Source organism: Scardinius erythrophthalmus (genome assembly GCF_964197995.2).
Source record: "Scardinius erythrophthalmus genome assembly, chromosome: 2".
Taxonomy (NCBI): Eukaryota; Metazoa; Chordata; class Actinopteri; order Cypriniformes; family Leuciscidae; genus Scardinius; species Scardinius erythrophthalmus.
This window is the reverse complement of record NC_138222.1, coordinates 49,778,563-49,797,033: the sequence shown is the minus strand read 5'-3', so window position 1 is coordinate 49,797,033 and position 18,471 is coordinate 49,778,563. Positions and strand designations below refer to the sequence as shown.

Genomic DNA, 18,471 nt, shown 5'->3' with positions numbered 1-18,471 from the left:
GGAAAGCACAACTCTGATCAGACATCTACGGAGGACTTCCCGGTTGGAAGAACACAATTCAACGAATAGGTTCCACTTCAGAGCATAGAGGCACCTCGTTGATTAAATTATTTAAACTAAAAAACTAAACTTAAAAAAAGGGAAATATAATTAATTATAGCTAAACAGAAAAAAACCCCACAAAATGAATAAAACTAAAATGAAAACATATATCTTAATATATGAATCTTAATTTTAAATAATACTAATATAACCCCTGCTGCAGTGCATTCTGGGAATTCCAAACACCAGCACAATACTTAAGATCTCACAGTTCATCTACAAATACAGTATACAGTACAAGAGATTGCTGTACTACAGCACATACAGTACAGTACACATACAACATCACAGTCACGTCCAGTTTACTGAGGTCACAGTAGGGCAGTCGTGGCTAGCGAGTCGGACTGGTAACCCAAAGGTTGCTGGTTCGATTCCAGTACCGGCAGGAAATGACTGAGGTGCCCTTGAGCAAGGCACCTAAACCCTAATCGCTCCCCGGGCACCACAGCATAATGGCTGCCCACTGCTCCAGGTGTGTATCACGGTTTGCAGTGTGTCTGTGTGCTCACTACTAACTACTTCTAATGTGTGTGCACTAACTTGGATGGGTTAAATGCAGAGGACACATTCTGAGTATGGGTTACCATACTTGGCCTTCACGTCACTTTCACAGAATACGGTCATGGTAGAAATAAATTATAGAACTACTACTGTAAAAATGACTTAAGTAGTATGCAGTAAATTCACACTAAATGTTTTCCAGTGTAGTTCAGTTTCTGGTAGCTCGTCTTTCACTGAGAAAGCTGCAGATCACTGAAATGAAAAGGAAGAGGTCTACAGAGGGAACATCTGCTCTTTACATAAATACATGACACATGCAGAAATATCAGATGCTTTCTGCACCAACTTCTCACTAATGAATGAATCTATTTTCCTCTCATTCTGCCCCCAAAACGCCAAAGCGCTATGGCCGGCTTCACAAACAATTTTTGCAGAGCCTTTGTATAGTGAATACTGAGAGCCTCTGGACATGTAAAATAAGCAGTAAACCACAACAGGCCATGCAATGATTTAATCATATTTTTTTAGGCATTGATAAAATGCAATAGAAACATTTAATGCTAAATTAATCTTAGGTGTGAAGTTGAGATCAGACACTCGCACCTTCACCAAAAATCAATCCCACCATTCGGCCCAACCGCAGACCCTCAGTCTGAAACATAATCCTTATGAGGCACAACCTTCAAACGTCTCAGCAAGCTTCCATCTCAAACAACTTCAACATCTGTGGCCTCTGATGGGGGACGATGGTAAGGTGAAGCTCAGAGGGAAACATAAACCCCAAACAGGAACCTACAACACATCCAGAAGCTCCAATTTGTTGTTGAGTCTTGAAAGTCATCCAGGGCAATGTAACATTGCTACAAAAATGAACACAGAGCATGCATCTAAAAATTAAACTTTAGTTAGCACGAAATGGAAATTACAACTGACTTTATTACCATATTGTGCCATATTTATGAGTGAAATGGAACTTGACTGAACATGACATGGAACTTGATTTCAGAACTTGAAGCAGCAAAACAACACATTTCAGCATTAGCCAATATTCCACCACCGGCCCGATCGTTCTTAGAATGGTAAGGAACGGTTACGGTAATTTCCACTTGAACTTGGTTCGGCACGGCACGATTATAAACCATTCTCAGCCCGGAAGTGTGCTGGTAGAATGTGTGTAGTGACGTCGCCACTCAGGATTGGTCACTTGTCAGATGCCTGGCTACCAGTTTCTCTGAAGCTGGCAAAGCATGCTATTTGAGAGAAGTTTATGCAAGATAATAATAAACAACCAAAAGGCGGTCACTATTTACATCTCATATCGTCTGTAAACTCTAGCGTTACCAAGGCAACGACTGACGCATTTGTATTACATTCCAAAGAGCTCTGTTAGCAACCCCACAGTGGAAAATGAAACAATACGGGCCGGGCCAGTTCGGCACAGGATAGAAGTTATTTTTTTTATCAAATAAATGCAGATTGCAAAATGCAATTTAAAAATAATGTGCGTCATTGGCATTGTGTGTGCATATCAGAGGAACAGCAAGTTATGACATTTTTAATGGGTAATAGGTATTTAAAGGTAAAAACGCATATAAAATGTACAAGTGTAAACTTCATAATACATCTATGATGTAGATTTAGCTTCTTGTTTTTTTAATATTGTAGTTTATAATATATCAAGTTCTGTTATATTACCTGTCTGCCATTTTTAATGATATCAGAAACAGTTTATTTGCTATTCTCCGTCACCTAAACCTGAATGTCCAAAGAGAATTTAATTCCCTATTCTCCACTAAACAACATAAATAAACAAACTTAATAACAAATGTAAATGATGGTGTAGCTTTAATGTTGTATCTTGTCAAGGCTTTACATCTTGAAAACATGCATGCACGGTCCCCAGAACCTCCAATTGATCAAAAATCTGTAAAGTCAAGACCCTGATAATTGCTGCTTGAAGCAAAAACATTTTTTTTATTTATTATTATTATTATTATTATTATTTTAATGCATAAATTTGCACCTGGAATCTGGTTGATAAATTTTCAGTCATAGCACATTTCACACATTTCACTCATAGATCAATTGATCACTCATAGCAGACTACAACTATTACCCTTAGTTTACATTTCAGTATCTACATCTTCTAGTGTAAACAGTTGTTATATTGACCATCAACGACCCTATATCAGTATTGGCTAAGGAAAAATACAAATTGGATGAGCATTATTCCCAAATGTCCTACGACAAAAGTTTACTTCCACCTTGTGCACTTGAGCCATAAGCAGCAGCACTATGATAATGGTGTCTGCACTGAGATGGCAAGAGCTCATTACTGAGGAACGCCAACCTCAGGAGAAAGAGGGAACGAGACAGATGCTGCTTTATAGGCATGATGCCGACCCTAGGCCGCAGCAGTCAGCTCCACTGGGGCTGACACAAGGTAACCAGTGACAGCCCAAATGCATCACATGTGACAATGCAACAAACACTGATTCAGCTGAAGATCTCTGGACACATGCAGAATGCGTTATGAAGAGGAATACTTCGGGTTCAGCACAAGTTAAGCTCAACTGTTCATCAAGTTTGTAGAAAAATGCTGATTACCACATATATATACATATTATATATATATATATATATATATATATATATATATATATATATATACACATATTATATATATATATATATATATATATATATATATATATATATATACAGTCGTGCTCAGAATGAATCATACCCCTGGTAAATATGATCAAAAATGGCTGTAAAAAATAAATCTGCATCGTTTATCCTTTCGATCTTTCATTCAAAAAATCGGCAAAAATCTAACCTTTCATTTAAGTAAAATAATTGAAAGTGTGTGTGTGTGTGTGTGGGGGGGGGGGGGGGGGGGTTTGGGGGGATCACAGTTTTTCTCCAAAACACGTTGGCCTCAATTATTGGTACCCTTTTATTAAATACCTTTTTGCAATCTCATTTTGCCAAGATAACTGCTCTGAGTATCCTATAATGCCTGATGAGTTTGGAGAATACCTGACTTGAGATCAGAGACCATTCCTCCATACAGAATCTCTCCAGATCCTGCAGATTCCCAGATCCATGTTGGTGCTTCTTCTCTTCAGTTCACTCCACTCATCAGGTCAGGGAACTGGGACGGTCATGGCAGAAGCTTAATTTTGTGCTCCCTAACACATTTTTGTGTTGATTTTGATGTTTGTTTTGGATCGTTGTCCTAATGGAAGATCCAACCACGGCCCATTATAAGATTTCTAGCAGAAGGCGTCAGGTTTTGATTTTTTATCTGTTGATATTTGATAGAATCCATAATGCCATGTATCTGAATAAGAAGTCCAGGACCTCCAGCAGAAAAAATGCCCACAGCATTAAAGATCCAATGGTATATTAAATTGTACACATGGGGTACTTTTTATCCTTGTGTGCACCAAAGCCATCTAGCATGTTTGCTGCCAAAAACATTTTTTTTAGTTTCATCTGACCACAGAACCCTGTGCCGTTTGAAGTTCCAGTCGTGTCTGACAACTGAATATGCTGGAGTTTGTTTTTGGATGAGCGAGGTAGCCTGGTTAAAACCAGACCATTCTCAGTAGTAACTGAGTCATGGTCTGGCAAAGCTTCATTAGTAACTAATTTCCAAAGGGGCGTCACCAACGGACGTTGCTCAAATGCCTCTGGGCGCAATTGGATAGACCTAAAACCAATCAGAGCGATCGACATCGTGTAAAGCCATATCGCCTAAGTTACACTACGCCATAAAAGTATGTACTCTTTTTGTGATGATTCACAAAGAATCACTTAATAGCCACTTCTGTGTAAAGATGTATCCAAATTAACAATGTTGTCACCTAGTACACTAAAAAAAAATTAAAAAAAATTTTATTTAAACATTTTTTTTTTCAGTGTCACATGATCCTTTCTGAAATTATTTTAATATGTGGATTTGCTACTCAAGAAACATTTCTTTTTATTATCAACATTGAAAACAGTTGTGCTGCTCAATGATTTTGTGGAAATCATGATGTGCTTTTTTCAGGATTTTTTGATTAACAGAAAGTTTTTAATTTAGAAATATTTTGTAACATTATACATGTTTTTACTGTCACTTTTAAATAGTTTAATGCATCCTTGCTGAATAAAAGTAAACATTTCTTTAAAAAAAACAAAAACAAAAAAAAACTCTGACCCAGACTTTTAAAATTTCATTTCTATATCGACTTCCGACTGTTTGCTCACCCTACCTTAGACCATTCACCGGTTTTCCACTCGTAACATTTGGAGTGATCCTCACACATCTCCTCCTCTGTGGGACGAGACACGGGATCACAGAGACCCTGAGGATTGGTGCAGGTCACTGTCCGCTTTCTGCTTCCACGACCACATTCAGAGGAACACTGGGACAAACGAAGACAAGGAGAATTCAGCGAGTCAGAGTATAACATGAGGAAAATAAGTGAGCAATTGGGTGCAAAGAAATAAATTAAGACATAAGCAAGAGATGGGAAGAGTGCTGGTCATTAAAACAGATATCCTGTGGAGTCTCGCTAATGCTTCTCTCCACTGACTGAATCCACTCTAATGAAGTGCTTACAATATCAACAACATGAAGATCTGAAATGAAATGCAGAGGCTGAAAAACGACCACAGTGCCCTCCATAGGCCAGGACAAAGCCCCACAGAATAAGCACATTTCAGGTGACCTCAGAAAACAGTCCAATGGTACAAGATGTGTCTCATGAAAGGGGCTTTATATGTGCTCATTCTAACATCATAAGGAGCCGTTCATACAGAATGTATTTCTGAATTCTATTGCACAGCTTTTCTATTGTTATTCCAAGTAAACATGCGCTAGACTGACGTTTTTGACCATTGTGTTCCTGCTCTTCATCTTTAGCAGCATTCTTAAAATGCAGCACACAAATGCTGAAAGAAACCAAGGCTAGAATGAATCCGGGTGATTCCTTTAATGCGAACTGACAGAGACATGTTTTTAACCAGAAATTTCGTCGTCTCAGACTAATATTGCAGGAGTACACGTAAAGGTAAGTACAAAATTCTCTCAATGTTCATAGTTAAAAAATTCTAAACATAAATTCATATAATATTTATACTGACATACTTGATAGAAAAAGGAAGAGCCATTTTAATGTTTTAATGTAAAACAAATCTGATCAATTATTCATAGCAACATTTACTACTTCAACTAATAAAAATAATTAAAAATAATTTAAGCAATTTCAACTTTCTTTAATAAGTAATATGAGATTCAGCTTGATTTTCAATTTGATTTTCAAGTCAGTTTCAATATAATTTACATTGAAATTACTTGTACAGCCAATTTGATTATACTTAAAGCAGCAACAGAACTTGTTTGTGGAAATTATTTGTGAAAAGTTGTTGTTTGCTTTTTTGAAACTTTGAACTTGAAACTGTGCTGAGTTATATTTTTTCTTGATAATTTGGTGTAGTTTTAATACTGTATGCTTTGCCCACCCTGTTTTATAAAGGGCCACCCACATTTCTGAACATTTCACCCACTTAAACATTTCTTTATAAGTGAAAGGGCCTCTTAAAATATGTTTAAACGGTAGATCAAATGTTTTCACAAAAGCAAGAGCACAATCCTGTTGTCCATGATGTGGTATTTAAATAATTTCTGCTGACTTGAGCTCAAACCTTGGACCATTCGGAGGCCTCCCACACGGTGAGGCAGTGGCGTCCCTCGCAGTGTTGTACGCCAGCTGGTTTGGAGCTGATACAGTACAGGTCTCTGGTGGGAATGTATGTGCCATTTTGCAGCTGATACACGCAGCCAACTTCCCTCTGCTGCAAGCCTTTACCGCAGGTTAATGAACACTGCGTCCAAGCGCCAGTGACCCACCTGAGAGGGACAGAAAAGGTAGAGAAGACTGATACACTGTCACTGATACAAGTACTTAAAGTCAATGAGTGAAGCCAATTGCAACCCTGTACAACCCTTTACACATTACTTCTGTAACATGATGAATAATACCACCCACACCATTCGCTACAATTTACCAAATCCTTTAATCATGAAACATAATAAAATATAGATGATTTAAGCAACAGTTTGCAGTATGACTGAATATAACAGATGATTATCTTTATTGTCACATAAGTGGTCATGAAATGAACTTGTGATTTAAGTGCAGAAAATCTCAACAGATGAAATAGAGAATAAAAACAGAGCTGTCTTTATAAACTGCTTAAACAACATGATGAAAGATGACAGCGAGACATCTGGAAACCTACAGAAAGCTGTTCTGTCCAACACTCAATTAGATCTCATTCTTACAAGCACCAAAACCAATTTTGCAGTTATAGACAGAAAAAGAGGTGTGCAATTACTTTTCTAAGTGACACTTACATCTGGTGGAGTGGGGAAAAAAATGCCACATGTGCCGTATCTAGAGATCAGAATGGACAAATAAGCATCCACCTAGCAACCACTGAGAAATCATTTTTTTTACATTTTCCTCAGAAGATGCAAAAACCCAGCTGACAACTTTTTATATATTTTTACATTATTTAAATACTGAATTAAGATCCATTTACATCAAGAGCGATAACTATAACCATAACCCATAACTCACAGTCCACAACAAAACTGTAACAGTAGAGGCATAGAGGAACAATATTGTTGGAATCACTTTTTTTTTCAGCTCATAAACAATAAAAATATTGAAATTTATATCCTGAAGCACGAGCTTAGAATAAACGTAACATTATCGTCCGTTGGTGTGGATGCTTTTATAGTTATCGTTATATTTATCATTCTTGGTGTGAACAGGCCTGCATTGAATTAACAACTTCACATCAATATGTTTCATCACATCTCCTCTAAAGTGTATAATGTGAGACATACGTGCACCTTGAAAAGCTACAGATAAAGAAATAGAATCAGCTTTTTAGAATCAGAGCAATCTGAATCTGATTACAATCTGAAACAATAATCTGCAATTGCCATTTAGAAGATTTAATTGCATCAAAAGAAAAGGTAAAACTTTTAATAAACTGACCAGCGAGCGAGTGAGAGAGAGAGAGAGAGAGAGAGAGAGAGAGAGAGAGAGAGAGAGAGAGAGAGAGAGAGAGAGAGAGAGAGAGAGAGAGAGAGAGAGAGAAAAAAAAAAATACTGATTCTTGAGTTTAATGAGAGGATACGTATTCCCGGGACAAATGTATATCATTTGAAAAGCAGTACAGTTAATTGCCAAGAATCATTTCTCTGATGCATGTTCTTCCTCAAGGATCATTACTCAAGTTTGTCACGGCTTTCATCTGTATAGAGATGACGGCAACAGAATAGGTTTCGTATTATGTTTGGATGTCTTTTGTCCTGTGTGGATTTGTTGAGAACATTATCCACAATTTGTTTGCTGAATCCAGAAAAAAAGAGGAGACCCAGGCTCTGCTCCAAAACTCAGGCTCTTATTTTGTGTAAGCTGACAGCACAAAAATGCACAGCTCACACACACATCAGGTAAAATGCTCTATTTTGGTGTAGCTTTGGTGTAGCCAGTACCTGTATTGGCAGGGGTGGATGTTGCATGAGCGGATTTGAGGTGAAGGTCTGTTCTGCACTTGACAGTAGCTGTCGTTTACTTGAGTCATGGTCTTGTTAACGATTTTCATGCATGACACCACAGTCCTTCTCTCTCCTGAAACAAAACAAAACATTTTCTTAGACAAATTAAAAGAAAAAAACAGTCACTCAGGGTTTACAATACAATTGTAAACGACTTTGAGTACTTATTTTTATAATGCATGTCTTGAAAATTAAAGAAATTTGATACAAGAGGCAATGTGTCAGTCATGCCTTGATCACGGTAAATATAATAAAAACAATAAATAATTTTTAACAATAACTCTCACTGTAAATGCGTAGCTAATGTATCCACACTTATGACTGTACGTTCTACATTAATGCAACATTCAATTATAGTTCTAATAAAAACACCAATGTTTAATAAATAATTAGATTTAATAAATTAATAATATATTAATAGTGTTTAATATTATTTTAATAATATCTCACACAGTAAACTAGCTTTAATAAATAATTTTGAAAAATGTTTAACAAATAAATGTACAGTATATAATTAAAATATGCAATAACATTAATAGTATCTTTATTAATAACTCTCCACATTTACATTATTGCATTTGGCAGACACTTTTATCCAAAGTAACTTACATTGCACTGAAGATAAATGTGTTTTTTAGTTCATGCATTCCTTAAGAATCAAAAATCCATGATCTTGGTTTTGCTGGTGTCATGCTCTACTGTTTGAACAACAGGAATGTGATTGTCACGATTGGCTTAATCCAAAAGATAAGAATGATGCATGATGCAGAATGAACGTTAGATACTTCTAATAAACACCAAGAATAAAGAAAAACACACTACACATTAACATTGACGACACCGAACCATGAACAGAAATAACTGAGGGCTTAAATACACAGAACGAATGATCAACGGAACAAGAAACAGGTGCAGAACTCAATCAGAAACCGTGACAAAAAACTACGAGCGAGAACGAAACTAAACTAAACTAAACTAAACTAAACAGAACATGACAATGAAACTATGAACTAGACATGAACGTGATGGTTATCTATTTTATCTATTATATATTTTACTATTTATAACTAATTATAACTAATAACTTAATAATAATAAAAAAGAATAAATAATGCTTAATAAACAATTACATTTAAAAATAACAATAAAATAAATAGTATGCATTAATAATATTTTTTAATTATATTATACACCGTAAACTAGATCACATTCTACATTAATACTCCATCTAATCAGATTTTAGAGCCATAACTGTCTATAGCAGTTGATTTAGATGTCATAAGCAACTGGTTAAACTTTCCTAAAAGAAAAAAAAGCATGGTTATATAATAATAATTGTCTTTATGGCCGCTTTGAGACGCCTGCACGAGTTTACAAACAATCCACTAAGGATGTTAATGTTTGGATTGTGTCGAGGGCACTGCAGTAACTCTGTACTGGGGGTGTTTAACCACAACAGGAGAAACAGTGTTTTCTCTGGCACGTGCGAGCGCCTTCATACCATCTGATCCTGTCTGGTCCACTCTGACCTTCCAACCAGCCATGTCTGATTTCAGGTATTTGCAGAACAAAACATTTCTAATTAGAGATAACAATACGAGGTTATTCCTAGTGGTCATCTATGGAGTCGGGGGTGTTTGGTCAAGACCAAATTAGCAGCTGAGGGAAGCCAACCAACTCACCAACTCTGCACTGAATTTGCTCGGGACGTTTAATTTGCTGTGAATTCTTAATGTTGTTGTTGCTTCAGAGGGTGGCGGCATGCCAGACTGTAGGATTAGCCATGTCATTAATTTTGTGTTGTTCTACGTTTGCCAAGAAAAACCACGAGCAGTCAGAAACAGAGATTAATTCCTCAGAGCAGCGAGCGGAGAAGGGCAGCCTAAGAGAAAGATACCAGTTCTGTTCCAAAAAGTGTGCTGCCTAGTACCTAGTCAGCATTTTAGGCATCATATGGGTGTCCCAGATGCAAAGTCTGTTCCTGTTGTAAGGCAGCATCACATGTCATGTATCAGTCAATCCTACAATGTACCGTAATGAGCCCACTGCAAAAAAAGTCACCGTTGAATGTCTTTTAACAATGAATAATGCTGATATAAAAATCTAATTACAAACTATCAATTTTTATTCTCACTATAGAATCATGATTGATGGAAGCTTAGCAACATGCCAACCAAACTCTACTGAAAGATGGAGTTGAGTGTAATATTGACTACAAATATACTTACATTATACCATTCAAAAGTTTGGAGTCAATAAGTTTTTTTTATTCAAATTTTTATTAAGCAAGAATGCATTAAATTGGTCAAAAGTGACAGTTGTCACGTTTCGAGTTTGGTCGTGTTTAGAGTTTGCTTTTAATGTCCTTTTCTGTTCTGTTCATGTCTGTATAGGTTGGTTTTCTTTGTTCTGTTAATCAGTCCTGTCATCCTCCGGTTCCCTGCCTGTTAGTCTCCTAGGTTACAAATGGTTTGAGTTAGTTGTCACAGGTGTTTCAAATTTCTTTGATTGGATTGTTCTGTCTATTTAAGCCCTATGTGTCGTTCAGGGCAATGTTTTGTTAAGATGTTTGTTCTATTCCTGATCTTGTTCCTGTTCCTGAGACTCTGTTTTGTGAAGATTTGAGTTATTTCTAAATAAAGACTGCTGCACTTAGATCCTGTTTCGTCTCTTCAGGAACCAATGCTGACAACAGTAAAGCCATTAATGTTACAAAAGATTTCCATTTCAAATAAATGCTGTTCTTTTGAACTTTATATTCAAAGGATTCTGAAAAAAAGTATCACAGTTTCAACAAAAATATAAAGCCGCACAACTGTTTTCAATAAAAAGAAATTATTCTTGTGCAGAAAATCAGCATATTAGAATGATTTCTGAAGGATCATGTGACACTGAAGACTGGAGTAAAGATGCTGCAAATTTAGTTTTGCGTCACAGAAATAAATTACATTTAAAATTAAAGCTGCAAGCAGCATTTATCGGGGTTCAAGCAGTTAAGGCCGTTAAGGACTTTAAGCACAAAAGCATCAAAAGTTATAAAGTTTTATTTAGCAAGCATGACATCATAGATGGAAAAGACCATGTTCTAGCATGATTTACCATGATATGCCACATTCTAGCATGATTTACCATAGTTTATCATGATTTACCATGGTTTACCATGATTTACCTTGTTCTAGCATAGTTTACCATGAATTTATCTCAGTTTACCTTGATTTACCATGTTCTAGCATGATTTACCATGATATACCACATTCTAGCAAGATTTACCAAAGTTTATCATGATTTACCCTGTTCTAGCATAGTTTACCATGAATTTATCTTAGTTTACCTTAATTTACCATGTTCTAGCATGATTTACCATGATATACCACATTCTAGCATGATTTACCATAGTTTATCATGATTTACCATGGTTTACCATGATTTACCCTGTTCTAGCATGATTTACCATGATATATCACGTTCTAGAATGATTTACCAGGATTCTAGCATGATTTACCTTGATACACCACATTCTAGTATGATTTACTATGATTTACCATGTTTCTAGCGTGATTTACCACATTACTAGCAATTATGTGAAGTGTCAGTGCAAATGAAGTGATAAACACTGTCAAAATATGATTTTGTTATAATAGTTATTGTTATATAAGTGATTTGCACAAAGCACATGTGAAAAGACTTCATAAGTAGAATGGCCAGCAGAGGGCACTAGAAGACCACTTATTGGCTCAGTTTCACTTTAAATTTCATTATTTTTACCAGTTTTCTGCACTAAATCAAATCAGTTTTTCCATGTTAACTCAATAATGCATGCTTACACACACACACACACACACACACACACACACACACACACACACACACACACACACACACACACACACACACACACACACACACACACACACACAGACAAATGTTGTTGTTGTTTTTTCAATGCTATTGGGATATGTCATAATGAAAATATATTTGAATGGTCTATAAACATTTCACAAAGTCTTTGTAAGCTATTAATCAGAAGATTCAGAATTTATTCAGAAACCTAAGACTACACAAACACATTATGTTGTAGATACAGACATTTGAACTATATGATGTGATCAAACTGTCAATACTAATACTTTAACGGATGGATTTTGACTAAATGTAATTGTAATTGTAAATGTTAAAATAGTGATTTTATAAATTTTAAACAGCAGGGGGCAGTAAAATACAACTTATTGGCTTAATATGCCATTATATTCATATAATTTTCACCTTTTTAACTGTTATAGAGGCAAATTTTGTCCGATCGGTCTGAAAATTTTCATGCATGTTCAGAGTGATATTTCACTGGCTTTTTAAGAAGGTCTGAGTCATTCATTAAAGAGATATAGGCTTTCGGGGACACTTGGTAAAGGCTACATTTTGAAGTGAACCTATTATAACTATCCAAATGAAGTAGTTCAACTTTTTCTGACAATTATTGACCTAGTGAGTCCAGAGAATTGTATTGCACTAGTTTTGAACATTATGATATGAAAATTATATGATCAGAGATGGAAAAGACCTTTTACAGCCAATACAGGCAGTTTACCATAGGAAATATATGGTTTTAAAGCTTTTTAACAGTTATAGCGCCACCTATGGTCCGATCTCCATAAAATTTGGCATGCTTGTTAATGATGTTATGTCACATATGCTCACCGATTTTTGTGAAGTTCTGAGTTTTTATTTAGGATTTATAGGATATTTAATGTATTTTTCCACGCCCATTTTATAAATGACCCTATTAGAGCCATCCAAATGCAAAATTTCAACTTTTTTTTGATAGTTTTTGATCTAGAGAGTCCAGAGAATTGTCCTAGACTGGTCTGGTTCCGATCGGGTGAAAAACCTAGGACTAGTTCGCAAAAGTAGGTTTTTAACATGTTTGCGAATATTTAATGAATGGTTTGATTGACAGCAATGGTTCTTGAGGCAAAGTTGTTCAGGATGAGGAGATCTATCAAATGATATACATATTGTGTGGATATTTGTAACACCACGTGATTACAGAGCCGTAAAACTCGTTAGCGCCAACTAGTGGCCGATTTCTTTCAAAATTCTTACAGACCTCTAGGGCCTTGAGTCGAACATGCCCATCGAGTTTCGTTCCGATCGGTCTCCGTTAACCTTGTCTAATAGGTGCTCAAACTTCATTGGCCGATGGCGGCCATGTTTTTTGAGATACGCCAATGTCCTCATACACATACATGGCACCTTGGACCAAGACACTGCATACCAATTTTCAAGTCAATCGGACTAACGGTCAGGTGGTTATAGCCTGTTTTATGTTTTTTTCATGTTATAGCGCCACCATGAGGCCAATCGTCGCGATTTTTTTACTGTGACCTCAGATTGACCTCTTACACATGTGTACCAAGTTTGGTGAAGATACCTCATTTACTTCTGGAGTTATAGCCATTTTAGTAAAATAGGCCCCGCCCACAACGTACGTTTTGGCGGCCCTTAGCGTCCGTGAATCGAAATTTCAACTTTTTTTCGATAGTTTTTGATATTCAGACTCTAGAGAACATTTCTGCACTGGTTTGGTTCCGATCGGGCGAAAAACCTAGGACTAGTTCGCAAAAGTATGTTTTTGACAAAATTCAAAATGGCGGAAAATCTATCATGGCGGAAATGAAATCGGAGATATACGTTTTGTTCGTCAGGCGTCCAGCTTTCCAATGATATAAGACACTTGAGTCTACGTCATACGGTCTAGTAGTTATGAGCAGTTTTGCGCTTTTGGTTGCTATAGCGCCACCTATGGGCCAATCGGGGTCATACTTTTATAGGTTCTCCCCAAATTGAGGACTACCATTTGGCCAAGTTTCAAGGTTCCAGCTCTTACGGTTTGGTCTGCACAATGCGTTTTAGGGGAAAATAATAATAATAATAATAATAATAATAATTAAAGCTGCAAGCAGCATTTATCGGGGTTCAAGCAGTTAAGGCCTTTAAGGCATTTAAGCACAAAAGCATCAAAAGTTATTAAGATTTATTTAGCAAGCATGTAACCACTGACATAATAGATGGAAAAGACCATTTACAGCCAATACAGGCAATTTGCCATGGGATATATATGGTTTTAAAGCTTTTTAACAGTTATAGCGCCACCTATGCTCCGATCTCCATAGAATTGTTTACTGTGACCTCAAATTGAACCCATACACATGTGTACTGAGTTTGGTGAAGATATCTCATTTACTTCTTGAGTTATAGCCATTTGAGTAAAATAGGCTCCTCCCACAACGATTTGCCACATTCTAGAATTATTTAATATGATTCTAGCATGATTTACTATCATATACCATGTTCCAGAATGATTTATTAGGATTCTAGCATGATTTACTTTGATACACCTCATTTCAGTATTATTTACTATGATTTACAATGTTTCTAGCATGATTAACCACATTACTAGCAAATATGTGAAGTGTCAGTGCAAATGAGGTGATGAACACTGACAAAATATTATTGTGTTATAATAGTTAGTTATATACGTGATTTTTAGTGTGTGTCCAAGTATGAATGCAAAAGCACATGTAAAATATTTCATTATTAAGTAGAATGGCCAGCAGAGGGCAGTAGAAGACCACTTATTGGCTCACTTTCACTTTAAACCAGTTTTCTGCACTAAAGCAAACCAGTTTTTCCATGTTAACTCAATGCATGCTTACACACACACACACACACACACACACACACACACACACACACACACACACACACACACACACACACACATACACACACAGCATAGTTAACCATGATTTACCATGATATACCACGTTCTAGTATTATTTACCAGGAGATTAACGACAATCTAGGATTATTTACTTTGATTTACCATGTTTCTAGCCTGATTTATCACATTACTAGCAATTATTTGAAGTGTCAGTGCAAATAAAGTGGTTAACACTGACAAAAAATGATTGTGTTATAATAGTTATTGCTATATAAGTGATTTTTTTAGTGTGTATTCAAGTATGAATGCAAGCACATGTTGAAATATTTCATTAATAAGTAGAATGGCCAGCAGAGGGCAGTAGAAGACCACTTATTGGCTCACTTTCACTTTAAACCAGTTTTCTGCACTAAAGCAAACCAGTTTATCCATGTTAACTCAATGCATGCTTACACACACACACACACACACACACACACACACACACACACACACACACACACACACACACACACACACACACACACACACACAGCATAGTTAACCATGATTTACCATGATTTACCACATTACTAGCAATTATTTGAAGTGTCAGTGCAAATAAAGTGATTAACACTGACAAAATATGATTATGTTATAATAGTTATTGCTATATAAGTGATTTTTAGTGTGTATTCAAGTATAAATGCAAGCACATGTGGAAAAATTTAATTAAGTAGAATGGCCAGCAGAGGGCAGTAGAAGACCACTTATTGGCTCACTTTCACTTTAAACCTCATGATTTTGACCAGTTTTCTGCACTAAAGCAAACCAGTGTTTCCATGTTAACTCAATAATGCATACTTGCTACATATGCTACACACAATAATGCTACACACACACACACACACACACACACACACACACACACACACACACACAAATGTTTCAGTGATATTGGTGTCACATTCACCTTCATCACATTCACCTTCTGTCTTCATCACATTCACCATCTGTCGTCATCACCTGCACCTGCTCCTCATCACCCTCCTCATCACCACCTGCTCCTCATCATCATAACCGTCACCTGTTGTCCTTGTCTTGATCTGTGTATTTAAGTTCCCCTCTCATCCATTATCATTGTCGGTTATTGTTTGTGCACTAGCACTCTGTTATGTTTGTTTTCATGTTGGAAAATAAAACCTTTGTTATATTTGTACCACACACACACACACACACACACACACACACACACACACACACACACACACACACACACACACACACACACACACACACACACACACACACACCATCATTTATCATGATTTACCATGGCTGATACCAATACCAATATGAGAAAATGACTATTTTAAACAGCAGGGGGCAGTAAAATACCACTTATTGGCTTAACATGCCATTAATTCATATCATTTTCACCTTTTTAACTGTTATAGAGGCAAATTTTGTCCGATCTGTCTGAAAATTTTCATGCTTGTTCAGGGTGATATTTCACACGTTCTGACTTGTTTTTAAGAAGGTCTGAGCATTGATTAAAGAGATATAGGCTTTCGGGGACACTTGGTAAAGGCCAGATTTTGAAGTGAACCTATTATAGCTATCCAAATGAAGTAGTTCAACTTTTTCTGACAATTATTGATCTAGTGAGTCCAGAGAATTGTATTGCACTAGTTTTGAACATTATGATATGAAAATTATATGATCAGAGATGGAAAAGACCATTTACAGCCAATACAGGCAGTTTACCATAGGAAATATATGATTTTAAAGCTTTTTAACAGTTATAGCGCCACCTATCGTCCGATCTCCATAGAATTTTTCATGCTTGTTAATGATGTTATGTCACATATGCTGACCAATTTTTGTGAAGTTCTGAGTTTTTATTTAGGATTTATAGGCTTTTTAATGTATTTTGACACGCCCATTTTATAAATTACCCTATTACAGCCATCCAAATGCAAAAGTTCAACTTTTTTTTGATAATTATTGATCTAGAGAGTCCAGAGAATTGTCCTAGACTGGTCTGGTTCCGATCGGGCAAAAAACCTAGGACTAGTTCGCAAAAGTAGGTTTTAAACATATTAATGAATAATTAATGAACAGTTTGATTGACAGCAATGGTTCTTGAGGCAAAGTTGTTCAGGATGAGGAGATCTATCAAATGATATGCATATTGTGTGGATATTTGTAACACCACGTGATTACAGAGCCGTAAAACTCGTTAGCGCCAACTAGTGGCCGATTTCTTTCAAAATTCTTACAGACCTTTAGGGCCATGAGCCAAACATGCCCATTGAGTTTCGTTCCGATCGGCCTCCGTTAACCTTGTCTAATAGGTGCTCAAACTTCGTTGGCCGATGGCGGCCATGTTTTTTGAGATACGCCAATGTCCTCATACACATACATGGCACCTTGGACCAAGACACTGCATGCCAATGTCCTCATACACATACATGGCACCTTGGACCAAGACACTGCATACCAATTTTCAAGTCAATCGGACTAACGGTCAGGTGGTTATAGCCTGTTTTATGTTTTTTTCATTTTATAGCGCCACCATGAGGCCAATCGTCGCGATTTTTTTACTGTGACCCCAGAGTAAGCGCATACACATGTGTACCAAGTTTGGTGAAGATACCTCATTTACATCGGGAGTTATAGCCATTTTAGTAAAATAGGCCCCTCCCTCAACGTACGTTTTGGCGCCCCTTAGCAACCGTGAATCGAAATTTCCACTTTTTTTCGATAATTATTGATATTCAGTCTCCAGAGAACATTTCTGCACTAGTTTGGTTCCAATCGGGCAAAAAACCAGGGACTAATTCGCAAAAGTAGATTTTTGACAAAATTCAAAATGGCGGAAAATCTATCATGGCGGAAATGAAATCGGAGATATACGTTTTGTTCGTCAGGCGTCCAGCTTTCCAATGATATAAGACACTTGAGTCTACGACATACGGTCTAGGAGTTATGAGCAGTTTCGCGCTTTTGGTTGTTATAGCGCCACCTATGGGCCAATCGGGGTCATAATCTCTGAACCTTTCCTCGATTTTTGTACTACCATCTGTCAAAGTTTCAAAGTTCCAGCTCTTACGGTTTGGGCTGCACGATGCGTTTTATGGCAGAAGAATAATAATAATAATTAAAGCTGCAAGCAGCATTTATCGGGGTTCAAGCAGTTAAAGCCTTTTAAGCATTTAAGCACAAAAGCATCAAAAGTTAAGATTTATTTAGCAAGCATGTAACCACGGACATAATAGATGGAAAAGACCATTTACAGCCAATACAGGCAGTTTACCATGGGATATATATGGTTTTAAAGCTTTTTAACAGTTATAGCGCCACCTATGGTCCGATCTCCATAGAATTGTTTACTGTGACCTCAAATTGAACCCATACACATGTGTACTGAGTTTGGTGAAGATATCTCATTTACTTCTTGAGTTATAGCCATTTTAGTAAAATAGGCTCCTCCCACAACAATTTAGCACATTCTAGTATTATTTACTATGATTCTAGC

General features: G+C 36.6%; 2 protein-coding genes across 2 annotated transcripts in view; one reads left to right on the top strand and one right to left on the bottom strand.

The window, feature by feature from the left end:
* LOC308687382 (uncharacterized protein) overlaps positions 1–18,471 on the top strand; it is a 439,906-nt gene that overhangs the window by 51,585 nt on the left and 369,850 nt on the right. The window lies entirely within an intron of this gene.
* Positions 1–18,471, bottom strand: part of adamts17 (ADAM metallopeptidase with thrombospondin type 1 motif, 17) — a 163,754-nt gene that overhangs the window by 11,551 nt on the left and 133,732 nt on the right. Inside the window, exons 19-21 of the mRNA XM_081359916.1 lie at positions 8,171–8,306; positions 6,304–6,508; positions 4,869–5,021 (exon numbers count right to left, since the gene is read on the bottom strand). Coding sequence (XP_081216042.1) covers positions 4,869–5,021; positions 6,304–6,508; positions 8,171–8,306 — 494 coding nt within the window. The remainder of the gene's footprint in view (positions 1–4,868; positions 5,022–6,303; positions 6,509–8,170; positions 8,307–18,471) is intronic.